General features: G+C 43.5%; 1 protein-coding gene across 2 annotated transcripts in view; it reads left to right on the top strand.

Annotated features, from left to right (window-relative positions):
• The window catches only part of SMG6 (SMG6 nonsense mediated mRNA decay factor), an 890,340-nt gene that overhangs the window by 231,489 nt on the left and 639,622 nt on the right, over nucleotides 1-19,229 (top strand). For both annotated transcript variants that reach the window (XM_069226152.1, XM_069226151.1), the window contains exon 10: nucleotides 15,962-16,107. In XM_069226152.1, coding sequence (XP_069082253.1) covers nucleotides 15,962-16,107 — 146 coding nt within the window. The remainder of the gene's footprint in view (nucleotides 1-15,961; nucleotides 16,108-19,229) is intronic.

Raw genomic sequence — 19,229 nt, 5'->3', positions numbered from 1 at the left:
TAGCTTGCAAATATGGCCTTATTTTGGAGAAGTCTTTAAACTGTGTAGGTCCATAACTGAGGTTGTTTATTTATCTATAGTTTAGATACCTTTGTGTAGTAAATTTGGCTAGCAACTTTTATTATGTAGAATGTGAAAATGTAAGGGGTGCAGTTTGTTCATCAGAAAGAGATTGAGTGTTTTTGGTGGGGTGCAAGGACAGCACATTTACCCACATCTGAAGTGTAGTTTGCTACAATTAATGAAGCTCGTTCATTTGGATAGTCAACTGTTGAACCTCTGATAGGCAGGCTCAACCAAGATACGAAGACACGGAAGACATAAAATAGAACTCTGGATTGTCACTGGAAAAAAAGAGAATAACTGACTTCGATTTCAGTGAAATACAGCTCTGTAAATGGCATTAAAATGCTCAAAGAATCTGTAATGTCTGTGGTATCGCCTAAGGATAGTGTCCACCCATTGAACTTCAGATGTTTGGTCTCCTAAAATTCCTGCGCCACTATCAAGATCCCTTACTCAGGCCCAGTGCTTAATTTGCAAATAAAAAGGTGCTGGTGCCCAAATCCCTCCTCTTAAACACGCGGCTCCTGCAATTAAATGTGCGAACATGGAATACTGAGGCGGCGTAATCCTGAAGCCATCTCAGACCTCTTCAATCCATATAAAGCCACTCCCTGCCCTCTCAGCTCACTCTTGCAGCTTTCTACTTTCTCTCTTGTGACGCTTTTTCATTTTTCCCTTCATCCGTCTTTCCCATATGTGTCTTTTGCTCGCAGCAAATGCTTGAGGCCGAAGAATAAGCTCCGGCCCTCAAAAATAAGTGCTGGTTCTTAGCACTGGAAACATCAAGCCAAATTAAGCACTGCTCAGGCCCTCTTCAAGGCAATTGAAGACCAAATCGTCATCGTTAAGATCCTGGAACATTTTCTCGGGAGCAGTTTGTCCATCAACCTCTCTACTCAGATTGCTAAAATTAAAATGTTGCCCTCTTGCAGGTAATTGATCCTGGCTATCGTCAAGCAACTAACCCCAATGAACAACTTGATCAGATTGGCTAGCTCGATTCCTTCTAGGCTCCAACCATCCTGAGGTTTTCATGGCCATTCTAGTTTCCATCAGTATCTCCGTCTCATCAAGCACTACAATCTATAGTACCCTGCCTCCTTCATCTTTCCCAGTAAGCAAAACCTTCTAGCAGAGCACAAAACATCAGTCCAGCAGACCAGGCCAGCTATCAACCAAACTCCATGAGTCCACTCCCAGGCAAACTCATTGAAATAGTGCTCTTCATCCAGATGTCTAGCATCTGAAAGTAAGTAACCTATTATTTGATCTTCAAACTGATTTATGACCAAGCAGAGGAAACAAATCTACCCTGCTCTTCAACTGGGACTATCTGAAGACTACTAGTAACAGAAAGAACGTTAACACCCTGGTACTACTGGACCGGTCAGGTTGTGGTGGTAGATTTTACTAACCACAGCTACTATGGAGCCTAGAAAATATTGCCTTCAAGGAACACCCCAAGACTAGATCTCCTTCTACCGCAGCAACATCAAGCAGCAGCTGCTTCCCACCATACTTTTCTACTTGTTTCCATGCTAACTCAGGTATCCCACAAGTTTGCATCATCTTTTCACTTGTTAAAGCATACTCAGCCCACTGCCTGGCCACACAAACTTCTGCATGGCTATCTTGTTACAACTGTCAGATCACACCGAGGTTGTCGTCATGCCGGAAAACCTAATGTCCTTAGAATTCTGGTCTAGATATTTGTCTTTGAGCTGTGGACCTGTGTAGGTTTGTTAACCATCTAAAAATCAATTCTTAAAAACTGAGATCCTTATCACCTGAACCTTGGAACTTGTACATCTGACCACATCAACCAAAATAAGTGATTGTGGGTTTAAGCATACAGTGGTTCAAGTGAATCAAGCTACCAGACGTGTCTTAATTACCCTGCAAAGTCATCTAAATCTCTCTCAATAGTTCAAGCCACTATCACTTTGATACCGTTGTACCTGGGCAACGCAACAAATATTACTTTGAAGCCTTACTTTTGCTGTTATTAAAACTAATGAGACTTCTTAATGCTGCAGCCAAACAACTACCACACCCACATGAACATATCACTTCAGCCGTGCAGGTGCTTCATTGGTTAGCCATGCGCAGGCACTTCTCCTTCAAGGCACTCTGCTTTACCCACAGGACAATGCACATCTCTGTACCATATTTATCCAAGTGAAGCTTTGATGAGACACTGCACATTAATAGCTTTCCCCTCCAGTGTGACCACGGAGCAGCACTTTGGGGGTCACATGCCGGCTTCGAGGACTTATTCAAACGTTACTGCATTGTAGTAAAGATTTTCACACAGAACTTCTTTTCATCGACCAGTTGTTCATACGTAATAACTGCCTTGGGCTGCAGATAGACTGGGCAATTGTATAACTGAACAGTTGGTAGTTCTTTTGCTTCCTTCTAAACTACATCTTCATACTCTTTGTATTTGCAAGTCTACTCTAGCAGAGTTGTGATTTCTACTGCTGTTGGTGATGGGTCCTGGTGTGAGTGTCCGATACAGGAGTGAATTTGTGACCTCTCTCTTTCTAGGATGGGACTGGAACGAGAAAATGTAAATACCCACAAACTCATGGGTTTCTGGGTGTTTACAAACTTTTCAGGTCACCCTCACCCTGAAACGCCCAGTATAGCTCCTTCCCCAGTCATGAAAATAGATATGCTCTCACGTAATATTATTATATCATATTATTACATGTGAGTAAATCTATTTAGGTTTGCAATAATGAAATTGCACAATTAAGTCAAGACATTTGCATCTGTATATTTAACTAGGGTTACAAATGTTTTTTCAAACTTGTCCCTGACCCTGTGTACACCTCCTCTTCCACAACCACCGCCAGCACTCCACCGTACATCACCACCTTCCTACGCACCAGAGGCGCACCATCATTCCTCTTACGGCGATTGTAGTCCTTTGCACCCTGTCAACTCAATGATGCACCGTTCAATGTGAATGACACCAGTGACCTGAGTGGACTATGATGTCAAGACACCATCTGTGGCTTTGTATCTCAGGTTTTAGACCTGAGATCCAACAGCAACTGCTCAACCTGCTCTTCGATGATGAGCACCTCTTAGGCCAGCAGGTTGATCAGATGCTGCAAAAAATAAAGAAGGACATCGTCGTTGTCAAAGTCATAGTTGCCCTTCAGACCTAAACCTCTAGGTGCTCCTTTTAGATGAACCACTATAGGGCCCATTGCAAGGCCACCCCAGACCCTACTCCTTCCTACCAACAGCAGTTACGATGTGGGTACACAAGGGGTGCCTGCAGAGGCAACAACAGCAGGAGCAAGGGAGTTTCCGGTAAAGAGACCTCCACCTCCAAACAATGACTCACCTCCTTCCCCTGAGACACATAACACTTGTCCGGGCAGACTGCAAGATTTCCTCACTTGCTGGCTGGAAATCACATCAGACATGTTGGTCTTAGTAGTGGTCTACTTCAGTGACTGCCTAGAACTTCTCACAACTGCTCCAACATCCTTCCCCACAGGCACATTCTCAGCGGGGACTTTCTCAGCTTTCGGGAGGAAGAAGTCCAAGCCATCCTTCAAAAATGCGCTGTAAAACCAGTGGCCCCCACTGTACTCCCTTTACTTTCTCATCCCAAAAAAGGATGGCTCCCTCAGGCCCATCCTGGACCTCATGCCCCTCCATTAATACATCCTTTCTAACCATATAGTGATGCTGCAAAATGCTATCCTTCTTCTTCAACAAGGCCAATATGTGGCAATGTTGGACCTCAAGGATGCCTATTCCAGTCTGCCCATTCATCTCACTCACCGATGCTACCTGTGATAAGTGGCCGTCATTACCACTTCATATACTTCTGTTTGGCATCACCACTCCTCCAAGGTTCTTCAGCACTTGCCTTGCAGTGGTCGCCGCCCAATTAAGGAGTGGAGGCATTCATATTGTTCCCTCCCACATCATCTCACAGTCAGAACCCAAACCCGGCTACACACATACCCTCTGCAGCAGTACATCTCGGCACAATGGTCACAGGCAGACAGATCGAGGCTCTACTGTTGGGAAACACCAGCGTGCATCATTCCATGCAGTGGTGGAACAGAAACAATCAGTTGCAGGGCATGCCATTTTTAGACCCTATTCCACAAGTCACCATTACCATGGACACTTCTCAAGCTGGTTGGGGGTTCTCATCTCTATCAGACAACAGTACAGGGAGAATGGACCTCCCATCAGTAGGGATACCACATCAACTACCTCAAGTCCTTGGCAACTCACCTTGCTCTCAAGTCCTTTGCTCTACTCAGTAGAAGCAAAGTATTTCTAGTCAGGATGGACAATAAAAACCTCTCCAGGAGCAGGGTGATACTTCCTCTCTCTTCCTCTCCTTGTTGGCACAAACTATCTGGCATTGGGCACTCCGTCACTGCATTCATTTGATGGTGGACAAGCTCAGCAGGACACTTCAACTAGTCTGTGTGTGGGAACTCCACCCACAGGTCCTCCTCCACTATTTCCAACGCTGGGGCACTACACACGTAGACCACTTTGCCACCTTTGAGAATGGAAAATGGCTAAGCTTTGCATTGATGTGCCCTCGCCTGCAGTCCGTGAGCAATGTAGTATGGATTAACTATTCAGAGATCTTTGCCTATGCTTTTCAGCCCTGCCCACTTCTTCCCTTTGTGGTTTAAAAGAACCAGCTGACCATTCAAACCCATATCCTTCTAGCTCTTGCTTGGTCCAGGCAGCACTGGTACTCATCACTCCTCGAGATGTCAATCAGTCCACATGAGAAGCTCCCCATCTCACCAGGAACCAAAGGCAGATGCAAGTTGGAAGCCCTCACACTCTAGGAAATCTTCATGCAGGTTCACAAGGACAAGTTAGTAATCAGAACTAACTGTAAGTTGCACCCTAAATGGGATCCCCTTTCCACCTTAACCAATTGATAGAGCTCCCTGCCTTCTTTCCTCAATCATACTCGGTAGCAGAGTGTGCTCCCCACACACTAAATGCGCTCTGATATAGTACATTGACAGAACCAAGTCTTTCCGCAAAGCAGACCAGCTGTTTGTAGCCTTTAGCAGAACCTCATCAGGGACACCCTATATTTAAAGCAGGCATTGCTAGATGGCTAGTCAAGTGTATCCAGACTTGCCATCATAAAGCCAAGAGATCCCTCCCTGTTGCACAAAGGATGCAGTTTACATGGTTAAAGGTGGAAAATTGGCCTTCCTTGAAAATATCCCCCTAGCTGAAATGTGTAACGTAGGTATGTTGTCAACCCTACACACATTCAAAAAACACTATTGTGAGGAAATCCTAGCCAGACCACAGGCTACGGTTGGCCAAACGAACCTAAGGACCTTGTTTCAGACATCTACATCTTCCACACTGTATCCCCTGCTATGCAGATCATGTGTACCTAAAGTAGCATTTGCTACAAATGGAAAATATTTCTTACCAGTTAAGCATTTGTTCGTGGCGTGTAGCGCTGTAGATTGACTTGCACCAAACTCTACTTCCCAGAAATATTCACTCACCACTCTACTGTCACCCCATGTGCGAAAAACATTCTAACATGGAGTTGGTGCAGATGCTCCTACTCCTGTATAAGCACTGACTGTATTTGACAGTTTCAAAGTTTGTAACAAGCTGAAGCAAATTAGAGACTTGTCAAGTAATATAGCCGTGTTCGATATACGACAGGCACACTGAAATGTAAGGGCATACATCAAGACCCAGAAAAAGAAAAAAATATATACAGTCACACTGGAAGTCTAACTTGTGAGTATTCAACTCCCATCGAACGTTATATAATTCTGATTTCAATTTAGAAGTAAAGGTAGTAAGCAGAGAAAGGGGAAGAATGGCCACAGAATGCCCAGCTGTATGTGTGTGTAGAAGTGTCAGTAGCAAAATGAGCAGTTATGTACCCCAAACGAACAAACCTCAATGGAACTCAGCCAACTGCATACCTTGGCAGTCAGCAGGGTCTTAGTGCAGACAGGTACAGATTGGCTCTGACCTGAGACTTGTGCCGTAAGCTATCTGTAACTTGCAACACCGCCATGCACAGCTTTCTCATCAATAATTTTATAGCAACTGTTGTTGAGGTATTGTCAGTGATGTCATATAAGATGTTATGAGTGTTGTAATACGTGGGGTAATTAGCAGTAGCATAGCACTACAGTTAAACAAGAGTAGACACTTATGTCACGAGGGAGTGTACCTCGGGACATTGCATGAGCCAGCCATGGGGGTGGGAATCCCTAGGGTCAATATTGGCTCCAGAATGGGGCCACATGCACCCCCTCCTTCTAACCTGCACAGCTATGCCCCAGGAAGTGGTGGTCCCCAGGCTGAAAACGGCAGGGGAGTGGGGGGCGGCGAGACACCCCTTCCCATCTGTGTTACCGGCCGGGGAATAGGGTCCCCGGAGCCGAAATCGGCCTGGGGAGGGGGTCCATGAGTGCCCGCTCCCTTCATCATAATGTTTGTATACCCCCGGGACATGCCCGCAAATGGGAAAGAAAGCATAGGAGACTATGCTTGCTTTCCAAAAAAAAAAAGCAAGGATTTGTGGATTGTCAGCAAATTTGTGGCAAAAACTTTTTTAAAAACAATTTTGGACCCCCACAGGGTGCCTGTGGGACCCCACCTCCAGGCCTAGGGGGTCCCTGTGCCCCCATCTGCTTTTTTCATTCCGTTTTTTTTTTTTTTTTTTCCCACCTTGTCCTTGGGGCTCGGCTGTGTCAGTCCCAGTGTGGTTTCCATCCCTTCCTGTATGAAGTGCTGGCAGCCAATCAGATCTCAGCATGGGATCTGTCGGATCAGTGAAGAATTTGTATCCCTCGAAATTTATATATATTTTTTTCTTTAATAGCTCCAAAACTACTGAACAGACTTATACCAAATCACAAAAAGGGATCTTTCTGGACCACGAGCTAGCTTTCTGCCAAATTTAATAGAATTTCGTTCAGCGATTCGAACTGTAGTCGTGTTCCAAGGCCCTATTGAAAATTGCATGGGGGAAACACTTTTTGAACCCCCAATTTTTTCTGTCCTCGCTGCATGGATCTCTCCAATACTTTCCAGTCAGCTGCCAGAGTGACCATGTCACTACTTTTGAACATTTTGTGAAGGTTCATCAAACAGCGCCAAAGTTATTAGCAAAACAAAAAACTCTTTGTCTGTGGAAATTAGGTCATACCAATAACTACCTTCTGGTGACTTATATTCTACCCTCTGGTGACATATATATGTATGTATAATATATATACATATATATATATATATGTCACTTAAAAAAACAAAGGTTACAGGAACGTTATAGTTAGGCTCTTAATTTGCACATACAAAACTATAGAAATTCTGCAGTTTTAGTTTGAGTTCTTTTAAGTAATGATAACTTGTGCCCTAAGGTAACTATAACTTGTGTCCTCGGCATGCTCTGCTAATTACTTCACAAATTACGACACTCAGAATAGCTTTGATAACCTTTGGCCGTGCACCTGCAGCTAACCCTATAAACACCCAACCCGCGCTTTGCAAGGCCTTCAGCCGTGCGCAGTGGGGGTTGGCTGCAGGGCCTGGTCTGCGGCCAGTCCCTGTGGCCAACACCCCTAACCATCCATACCCACGCCTTCTAAAATGTATTTTTTTATAGGGGGCGGGGCTGCATGTTCCCTCCTCCCAAGGTCATTCTGCGGGCACGGTCAAAATATTAAAAAAATTGGGGGGGCAGGGGGACTGTGTAGCCCCCCTTCCCAGGCCAATCTCGGCCCTGGGGACCCTATCCCCCAATGCCCGTCCACAATATTTAATTCTTTTTTGTGGGAGGGTGGCCGTGTATCCCCCTCCCCAGGGCCGATCTGGCCCCAGTGACCCCATCCCCCGGGGCCCGGCCTTGTGACCTGGGTTTCCTCCAGTGCTCCCAGTGAAAATGTTAGGGACCACAGGGGGAGCCTGAAGGACCCCACTGTCCCGGTTAGCTCCCCCCCTCCTGTGGGAGCCGGCATTGCTGTCTTAGAGTTACCTTAGGACACAAGTTAGTGTTACTTGAGATAACTATAACAAGTGAATTTCTATGGTTTTGTGCGTTTAAAAAATAAGTCTATCTATAACATCCCTGTAACCTTTGTTTTTTCCAGTGAATTTCTCTGTTTTTTTTAAAATTCTATTTCCTAACTGTAACGTCCCGGTCACCTTAAGTTTTTTCAGTGAATTGCTTTTGTTTTATTTTTTTATGTATAGTAATTTTCATTAGTATACGTTAATCTAAACACAGCCACGCATGACTGCGATTGGCCATAGGGCCTGGCCTGCGGTCAGGTGCTGAGGCCAACCACCTACAAGCACCCGACCTTGCACCATGCACGGCCTTCGCCAGTGTGCGCCAAGGGTTGCCGCAAGGCCTGGCCTGCAACCAGACCCTGCGGCAAACCCCCCTAACAACCCAACCCTACGCTGCACATGGCCAATTGGCCATGTACGGCAGGAGTTGGGTGCAGTCTGTTTTCTCTGGGTGTGAGAATAGGTGTGAGAGGGTGTATCAAGGGGTTAGAGTGGCTCTGAGAGTCTCTGGATATGAGAGTGTATGCATCAGTATCTTACTGGGTGCATCAGTGTGTGTGCAGGTCTGTAAGTGGGTGCATGAGGGTGTCAGTGGATCTGTGACTGGGTGTGTGAAAGTCTGAGTGGGTCTGTGAGTGGGTGCGTAAGGGTCTAAGTGGCTGTGTGACTGGGGAAAAAGAGACTGAAAAAAGAAATTGAGAGAGATAGAGAGTGAGGAAGAGACAGTTTTTTAGGTTTTGATGGATGATGCTTAAAATTCGATATTTCTGGACAAATTGAAAAGAAAAATGTTTTGTAGTGAGATCACCTTATAGTACGAACATTGAACTTTTGAAGCTTAGACGAAATTAGAGGATGGAAATGATCACGGACGCACCTGGAGTAGAACCTTCAACTGTCCGTGTAAGGGTCTGTGACCTTATCCATTAGGCCACAGGTGACTGCTTGATGGACTGTTTCCAGACATTCCTTTGACAAGCAACTCACACATGAGAGTTAATGTTCCGTTACTAGGAAGGTTTAACAGTCAAAACACTAGTAAATAAACACACTGCCAAGCGATACTAGGATTTGAATCTTCAGCCTACTGAGTGACAGTACAAGAACTTGACCATTAGGCCAGAAGTGACTATGTTCTGTTCTGCATCCAAATGTAATTAAACATTTGTACCCAAACATCTTGCTAGTCTTACTAGACCATTGCAAAGACCATTCCTATCTCTCTCTGTTCCATCCCATTATGGGATGGAAGAGAGAGAGTGATAGGACCGCAGGGGGAGCCTGAAAGCCCCTGTGCTTCTAGCCGACTCCCCATGTCCTGGAGGACCCGTAATTGCTCCCACAAGCAGGAAGCTGCTTTAAATAGCAGCCCCCTGCTTGTGGAAGCAATGTTTTAATCTGTCTTCCCTGCACGCATATTTGCATGCAGAGAAGACAGATGAAAACTCTGCTTTCTGACAGCTGTTTGACAGCTCTCGTTGTCAGAAAGTGGACTTTAGCAAAAGCAAACAGCTCTGTCCCTCGGGTGGACATCACGGGACATAGCAGGAGCTGGCCCTGGGGGGGTGGTGGTCCCCAGGACCATCATTGGCTCCCTGAGGGGGCCACTCCCGCCCCCTCCAACGTTACACATCCCGGGGAGGTTGTGGTCCCCAGGTCTTGGGAGTCTGAAACCGACCTCCTTCATTCTTTTTATTTTTATCATGTTTGTGCAAAGCCCTGTGAAGGAGGTGGTCCTCAGGGCTGCGGGAGGCCGGGCACCCCGCATTAAAAAGGCAATGCCTCCTGGACCTGGCCCACCCAGGGGCTGTATATAAAATAAGCGCAATAGTCCACGCTTCTTTTTTTTCCCCCAGATCCGGGGCAAATTCTTTTTTTTTTTTTTAAAACACTCTTCAGCTCGGGAGGGGGGGGGGTCCCTCTGAGGCACCAGCACCAGAGTTAAAGGGTCAGGGTGACTTTGTGAAGTGTTGGCAGCCAATCAGACCTGTGCATTTACCTGCACCAGCTGGTCATTGCGGCCAGAGATGTACAAGTTTATTTTCTCTTTAATATCTCCAAAACTACTGGGCAGATTTACTCCAAATAAGCGAAAGTACAATCTGCGTACCGAAAGCTAGCTTTCTGCCAAATGTATTGTAATTCTGTCCAGTAGTTCAGGCTGTAGTCGTGTTCAAAGGTCCTATGGGAATTAACATGGAAGCCAACTTTTTTTGGTACCCCCCTCCCCATTTTTCACGCCCCCGCTTGACGGATCACCCCAAAACTTTCCATGCGCTACAAGAATTACCGTCACGCTTTTTTGGGGAAATTTTTGTGAAGATTCATCAAACGGTCCCAAAGATATAGGCAAATCAAAAAACACTTTTTCTATGGAAACACGGTCCTATCAGGATATATATATATATATAGATATATAGATATATATTTAGTGTTTTTGGTGGGTAATGGTAGTTGGGTGGCCGGGGTATTTTTAGAGTGGGTAAGGGAATTTGGGAGGTTAAGGGTATTTTTTAGGGTTTATGGTAGGTACAAGTATTTGGGTGGGTAAGGGTATTTTTAGGGTGGGTAAGGGTATTTGGGTGGCAAATGTATTTTAGGTTGGTAAGAGTATTTAGGTGGCAAGGGTATTCGGTTTTACTGGCAAGGGTATTAGGTTTTACTGTGAGTGAGGGTATTTGCGTGGCAATGATATTTTTTAGGGTTTAGAGTGGGAAGTGGTATTTGGGTGGCAATGATATTTTTAGGTTTTGGGTGGGTAAGGGTATTTGGGTGGCAAGAGTACTTTTAGTGCATAGAGTGGGTAATGGTTTTAGGGTGGCAAGGAAATTTTTAGGTTTTAGGGTGTGTAGAGTTTAGGGGTTGGGGTCGATAAGGTAATATATATAGATATATATATATATACACAAACATATTTATATATGAATGCATGAGAGTGTGTGTGTGTGTGTGTGTGTAAATATATATATATATATATATATATATATCAAAAACGAAGTTGTCCTCATGTGAAAGCGCACTCCCAACAGGTTATATAAACGGGAAGAAATAAGCAAAGCCAGCAACTCACAGTGAATTCTTTAAGCAGTTTCATTATTCCAGGCCTTGGGTTATAAAATCATCTCTGGACACGTGTTTCTAGGTCAATCCTTTCTTCAGCAGAGAAAAATATAAAAGTGTTTCACCCTCGTAGGTGCAGCCAGTGCTGGAGGTGTTCCAGGCATTTCTTTCTTGTTGAAAAGACCGGCATGGCTTCAGCTTGTCTAATTTCAGGCACCTGATTAGTCTCTTTAAATACCAGTCCGCCCCAGTGGGCCTCTCAAGTGAGTACAGTGCATGCTGGTTATGGTGGTCCTGCAATATTTTCATTTTGCCCCAAGTGGGTTGCTGGAGCCAGACGAAATAGTGAACCAAAGTTTAAAACCTTTGTAGGCAAATCCAAAGTAAAATTGTCAGATTTGCTGTGAATATCCCAACCTGATTGCTCTTATGTGACAATCCATTTTTAGTCACACAGACCTGCTTCGATGTGCAGTGGTGCTGCTTTCCCGGCTGGACAGGCCGGTTAATGATCAAAAACGAAGTTGTCCTCATGTGAAAGCGCACTCCCAACAGGTTATATAAACGGGAAGAAATAAGCAAAGCCAGCAACTCACAGTGAATTCTTTAAGCAGTTTCATTATTCCAGACCTTGGGTTATAAAATCATCTCTGGACACGTGTTTCTAGGTCAATCCTTTCTTCAGCAGAGAAAAATATAAAAGTGTTTCACCCTCGTAGGTGCAGCCAGTGCTGGAAGTGTTCCAGGCATTTCTTTCTTGTTGAAAAGACCGGCATGGCTTCAGCTTGTCTAATTACAGGCACCTGATTAGTCTCTTTAAATACCAGTCCGCCCAAGTGGGCCTTTCAAGTGAGTACAGTGCTTTGCTTTTTCTTCCCGTTTATATTAACCTGTTGGGAGTGCGCTTTCACATGAGGACAACTTTGTTTTTGATATATATATATATATATATCATATATACATATATATATATATATATATATATATATATATATATATTTTTATATATATATATATATATATAGTTTTTATTTACCTGCAGAATACTTTAATTTATTTAATAAAGGCATGCATGGTAAAGGCATATGCGCTGTAACATTGTGCGTGGTAAAGGCATATGTATTACAAAGGCATGTGTGGTAATGGTATGCGTGGTTCCATCATACAGCCACCCCATTGCCCACTTCTAGTCACAGCCATTTGCAGTGTGGCGGTGATTAGAACTTTTTTGCCACGTCCAGCTCTATCGTCTAGTAACTGAAAATGCCTCTCTAGGATGTAATCTGAAGTCCTGAAATAAAAACATGTTTTGGTTGCTTCCGTTGGTTCCGTGTTCCCTGAAGGTTTAGGACAGAGCTGAACTTTTGGACCACTCTCTTCCGCTGACTGAACCAGATTAAAGACCAACTCTTAACCAGAGGTATTAGAGTGGTATCCAATAGCTTTGTAAAGATGCCATTATGTCACGCAGCTATTTGGACTCCTTCCTTTGGAATCACTATTTAAGGCTAGCACCTTTTCACAACGGTAACAGACACTACTCTAATATTTCTGCCTCGAACTATCGGGTTTTCTGGATAACAACAGATTTGGAATGATGCCCATATAGAGACACTGTATATAAAGTTATCTCATGTATTTTTTTAGTTTCATTAAACAGCCATTTTTGCAGTAGTTACGAACTACAGTTGTGTATTGCACTCCAGGCATCCTCAAGTGTTGGCTTTCAATCTGGTACCCCAACTTTGCTCACTGCCCACTAAATAATGCCTCACCTTGCTTCTGCGAATGTCAGAATGGATCGTCAATGCAAGAAAGATTCAGCTATTTTAGTAAATCTTGGGTAGTCTTAGCTCATTTACTCTACTGTTATTATTTCCCACTGCTGATCTTGGCATTTGACGTTTTATTTGTTTCATTGTATTCCTAATGCATGTGATAATGTTTGTAGTTGCTTCAGCGTGCTTTGGGTGGAACAGAGTGGATACGGTGAACAAGAGTAGATCTTGATGAGAACATGGTATCTGTCATACTGCTACATATAGTACTGAAGGACCGAGACTAGAGACGGATATGCAGAGAACATCGACAATTCTGGAAAAAAAACTTGCGGCAGTGGAAGAATTTCCTCCAAAACTGGCAGAGAGCAGCCACCCTAAGGACTCAATTTTTCAGAAAGAAACTGGTAATCTGTTTCCCGCTGCTAAGCCCAAGTTAGTGAAAATGGCCTGTACACGAGGATATAGAGATGGAACCAAGACAGTGTTTGCATACATAACAGGACGTTTCATGACAGCTATGTTGCTGTCTTCCGTGGTTTTCAATTTGTTAGAAGCAGTTTATGCCCACACTGAGGTAAAGCACGCCCAAGATTAGGGATGGAGCTGGGGCTTTACTGAGATGGCTTGTTTGCAGTCTGGTAAGTGGACCTGCTTATCCTTGGTTTATCTTTGTGCCTAGTAGAGCTCCTCTAATAAGCTCATTATGAAATTGAGAGCATAGCAGAAACTGTGAGCACTCTGTTTCCTTCTCTGGTGAGATACTGCCACATTGACGAAGAGAGCTAGGTTTCTGCCAAGGTGTCAGACGCTGTGCCGCCTCATAACCATGGGTGCATTTGTCCTTGTTCAAGGGTGGGACAATTTGCTTTCTATCTTATGAGACCGTAACACACAGTGAGTATAACAAAGTCTTTGTCGGAGAGTTGACAGTCTTATTGCCTCTTTCAGAAGGGGGAAGCCTTGCTGAGAGCTCTTGTGGGTTGCCAGATGTTGTGCACTAATCCGTCCTTTATCCGGCTTCTACCACAAGATCTTAGTTCATTTAGTAACGGATAAAGGGCCGTGTCATTGATGTTCGTGTAGGGACGGCTGGAGTGCCTGATCCAGGAAGGCTGTCTCTGGCACCCCCAGCTGCTAGAAGCTCGGAGCTTCTGGGATCTCTTTCTGAAGCACGTGCCGCAGCTAGGCGGGGTGACATAGATGATATGGTTATGAATCGACTGACATCTGTTTCCTGGTCAAGGGAGATTGTTTTGACCCGATGCCCGACTACACTGCTTACTGATAGGCAGTATCTGCATTTGGTCTCTATCTGTCTGTCATTAGTTTTTTGTCAGCGTGCCAGTGGAGTGCGGGTTTTGGGTGACAAATCTGAGGTTCTTTGGTTTTGGGCTAGTGATGGTCAACGCAATTGCTCCAGGCCACTTCCTCAGATCAATGCAGGTGTTTTTTAACCTGGGAGCTAGCGGTTCAGTGCCTAGGCTTACCAGATGACTTTGTCAGTGGAGCCCAACATGTCCAGTCATGGACTCTCATTTTTAAATCTTTGAATTGAGTGAGTTATAGTCTTCAACTGGTTAAATTTATTTAAACTAAACGGACTGTTACAATTGTTAGCACTGATTTGTAAAAGGAAAGACCAAGATTAATGTGTCCCCTATGTATCTCTTCCCATGTCTGCAACACATTGGCATGTGTTTATTTGGTGTCCTTCCATGAGTGGGGCATGAACCAGGCTGTTTAAAAGGTTATTTTAAAAACTGCTCAGTAAGTACTTCAACAGCTTACTGGTAGGGCCTGTGCACAAGGCTTCACAAACAGACCTTTATCCATGTACAGAATTTTCATATCTAATAAAAACTTACCATGTGCATATAATTAATTTGGAATGCAACAGTATAAACATTTTAGGTGTGAGGTTCACCGGCTAGCTATTGGAATTGCTGTTCTGGGACAACTGTTTGCGGACGGTCTGGATTGAAAAGTTGAAAGTGGTCTCCAGTCTAGCAGTAGTAGGGTATTGTAAGCCAGGTTTAAGGTGCATTGACTGACCTGTGTTTTCCCCAGTACTGGGATTCAGGTGAGGATTGAACTGCCTTTGCAGATTTGTTTTGTGTTCCAGTACTTGAATTATAAACTGTGCCGCAAACCAGGATTCAAGTGTATTGGCAACGTTGTGTGTGATTGTATGTGTTTGAATAGAAGCATGTGCCATTGGCTATACATGAAAGAACTGGCAGATGTGTCTCTTTACAAGTGAAGTGTAGCTGGGGGTGTGGTTTGTGAGTAAGTGACGCTTATGTACTATTGGTAGAGTTGCGTGCATATCCAAGCAATTGATTAATAAATGGTGATACTTGGTGTGATCTTGGCATCCCTGCACAGTGGTGTGCTCATGCCTTTTTCATTTCACTGTCATGAAGATAATTTGGAGGCTGTGGTGGATCCGAAAAAAAGTGTGAAGTACATGGCAGTACAAGAGCACGTTTACTGTTTTACTGTTAGCCTCTGTCCAAGTATGTCGACCCTACAAAAATGCTCAGGATGATCTTCTGTCCTGCACAAAACACCTTTTGGAATTAAATATGCAGTTAGATTCTTGCAGCATATTTTAGTAGCAACGGAGGGCCTACAGACCTACGCCTGTTAGAGGACCTCCTGTAGATGGCATCTTAACATAGTATTACTACCCCTCCCGTATACATTTCTGAACCATAAAATATTTTCCATCTGGTGAGTGTGGGCTGAGGACACTCTTTCATTTATCCACAAGGTAATGGCTGAGTGTAATCTAAAGTCATAACATATTTTTGCATAGAGTGATAAATTGGTTTATTCACACCGCTAGTATTCTTGTATGCATATTATAATCATTGGCACATTGTCACCTCTCCTGCATGTAAGCTTGGATTGTGTTCTCCTTACACAATCTGAGCAGCTTTTAGCACTAACCAAAGTTGTGATTCCTTCTCTGGCTTTAGGATGGAAACGTTTCCGGCAGTAGCTGAAAAAGTTCTGAGAGAGTTCCATGCTTTGATACAGCACAGCCCATCGCCCATCGGATGCGTCCGCATGCTGCAGCTCATGGCCATTAACATGTTTGCTGTGCACAACTCCCAGTTGAAAGGTACAGTGTCTGGCAATAAACCTGTGTGGTCTGTTGTCTTTTTAGGTCTGGCATTAGCCAATACCCTTTGATTTTACTCAAATTATGTATGTACTGTATTTACCTAGAGGGGCATTCAGCCGATGCTCTTCATCCAACTGGATTGTTGTTGACTCTGTCACATTTTTCTTGTGGCCCCTACAGCATATGAGCAGTGGGCCAGCCCATATCAACCTTTCGCTGCCTTCTCTGAGAGTGGTGGAAACATGTTCTTTCACAAGGATCTTATTCACACTCAAAGTAGTTCCCTTCTGTGACAGGGACTACTTTGGCATAGTGTGCTTTTTAAAACACCAAAATAGTTTTTCTTTATTCATACAAAAACCATGACAAAACAAAATAGGCATTGACAATGCCAAAAGGCTGCAAGATATTCTGGCTTTGCCGGTGCTTGGTTTCCTATTGTGCTTCAGTGAGCTCTCACTATTTTGGGGGTTTTGTAGAGCCTGGAAGAATGTTAGCGCTATGTGCGAGATGAGGGGGTGGGATTGATATTGCATAGTAGTTTTTCTATTTTAAGGGTTTATGGTTCCTCAAGTGAAGGTTTTTCATTATCTGTGTAGTTCCCTTATGGTTGAGTGGAAGAATTTATGTGATGGGTTTATAATGTCTGAGGAAAAGTCTCTTATCTGTGGGGATTTCTGTTACGCGAGAGGTGGACTTTCACTGTCTAGACGAAGTTTCAAAATCTTTTGAAGATATATATCAAATTGAAGTGATCCTTTGGTTTCGGGCTCTTCTCAGTTCTCAAAACTGTCTAGTAAATATTGAAAGTTAGGTAGAAATTGGTGTCTTATCTACAGAGGTGTCTTGCGGGCAAAAAAAACAGATTCGCAAACAATACTGGGCTTGAGACAGCAGAACAACTTTTTAAAATATATTAAAACCCTTTTACAAGTTGAAGATTCTTTACAACTCCTAAAAGGGCTTATGGGTACATTATTTATCGAAGGTGTGAAGGGGCATGAAAGAGGCCCCCTCTCCCATTTGGGATTCAAAATTAAAAGTATCAATAGTTTGTACCCTCTTTGGTCACATTACGACCCCTGAACTGGAGAGATATCTGATCTGAAACGCAGAAGAAGTCCCAGAAAACGGTTCCCCTTTGGGAATCGTGTCAGCAGCCCAAACATGAAATATATATATATATATATTTTTAAAAGCACCATGTGTCTCTTTAATAGTATTTGCAGCCAAATGTAGGGAGTCACAAATTGCAACATGCCTAATCAATTATTAGTCAGCTCGTTTGCGACCTCCCTGTGAATGGATCTTTGGAATGATCCATATTAGTACATTGTTGCTGATTGCACTGCTATGGTTTGTGAATAGCAATAGCACACGAGGCATCTAGGGCCATATGTACTAAAATGTAATTTTGCTTTTCCTAAATAGCGACGTCATAGAAATCGCTATTTAGTAAATGCAAAATGCTATGCACAAAGATACTGATTTCCTAATAGCGATTCCTACAAAGTACGAATCGCTGTTAGGAAATCTCAAATGAGAAATCCCATGCCATTTGAGACAGTGGTCCGGTTTTGCATTCCCAAATAGCGATTTCCTCTTAGATAATCACTATTTGGAAAGTGCAAAACCAAGGATTGCTATGGGCAAAGGCCCCCCCTTGGTCCACTCCAAAAATAGTGGTGCACATGTAGAGTGCACATATGCCCAAGTGGTATGTGTGGTCTATTGCACTTTTTAAAAAAAAAAAGCATCTTGGGGTGCTTTTTTTAAAAATTGCACATAGTTACCAACAACTTAGAGTCGATGGTAATTGCATTTCCTAAATGCTCATTTTCCATTTAGGAAATGCTTCTTACATGGGCCAAGAAATCGCAAATAGGAAATCTCTATTTGCAATTTCCTATTTAGGGAGTTGCAAAATGTATTTTCTACACAGTAGAAATCATATTTGGCGATTCCCTAAAGGCCTTTGACCATAGGAAAAGCTGTTTTGCATTTCTTAACGGGACGAAATCATGATTGGGCCGTTAAGAAATGCAAATGGCCTTTGGCCCCTAGTCTTTACTGAAGGTTTGCTGCATATTTCCTTGTAGTTCGGTCCCCGATTAAATGATTAACCTCTTAGCTGCTGGGCCTTAAACTCCCCCCCCCTCCCTCCCCAGAGCTGAGCCCTTTTTTGGATATTTGGGGTAGTTTGCGCTTAGGCCTTCATAACTTTTTGTCCACATAAGCTATCGACGCCAAATTTGCGTCCTTTTATTTCCAACATCCTAGGGATTCTAATGGTACCCAGAGTTTGTGGTTTCCCCTGGAGGAGATCAAGAAATTAGCCAAAATACAGTGAAAATTTAGTTTTTCCCTAAAAATGGCATCAACAAAGGGTTTCTGGTGCTAAAATCACCATCTTCCCACCTTTCAGGAACGGGCAGACTTGAATCAGAAAACCACATTTTTCAACAAAATTTTGGCATTTTACTGGGACATACCCCATTTTTACTATTTTTGTTGCTTTCAGCTTCCTTCCAGTTAGTGACCGGAATGGGTGTGAAACCAATGCTGGATCCCGGAAAGCTAAACATTTCTGAACAGTAGACAAAATTCTGAATTTAGCAAGGGGTCATTTGTGTAGATCCTACAAGGTTTTCCTACAGAAAATAACAGCTTAAATAAAACAATATTGAAAGTGAGCTGAAAAAAACAGCCATTTTTCTCCACGTTTTACTCTGTAACCTTTTCCTGCAATGTCAGATTTTTTAAAGCAATATACCGTTACGTGTGCTGGACTCTTCCGGTTGAGAGGATATATAGGGCTTGTATGTTCATCAAGATCCCTAGGTACCCAGAGCCAATAAATGAGGTGAACCTTGCAATGGGTTTTCATTCTATACCGGGTATACAGCAATTCATTTGCTGAAATATAAAGAGTGAAAAATAGGTATCAAGAAACCCTATGTATTTCCAAAATGGGCATAAGATAAGGTGTTGAGAAGTAGTGGTTATTTGCACATCTCTGAATTCCGGGGGGGTCCCATACTAGGATGTGAATTACGGGCCATTTCTCAAATAGATGTCTTTTTTACACACTGTCTTACATTTGGAAGGAAAAAATGTAG

Source organism: Pleurodeles waltl, chromosome 3_1 (assembly GCF_031143425.1).
Source record: "Pleurodeles waltl isolate 20211129_DDA chromosome 3_1, aPleWal1.hap1.20221129, whole genome shotgun sequence".
Classification (NCBI taxonomy): domain Eukaryota; kingdom Metazoa; phylum Chordata; class Amphibia; order Caudata; family Salamandridae; genus Pleurodeles; species Pleurodeles waltl.
This window is presented reverse-complemented; position numbering and strand designations above follow the sequence as displayed.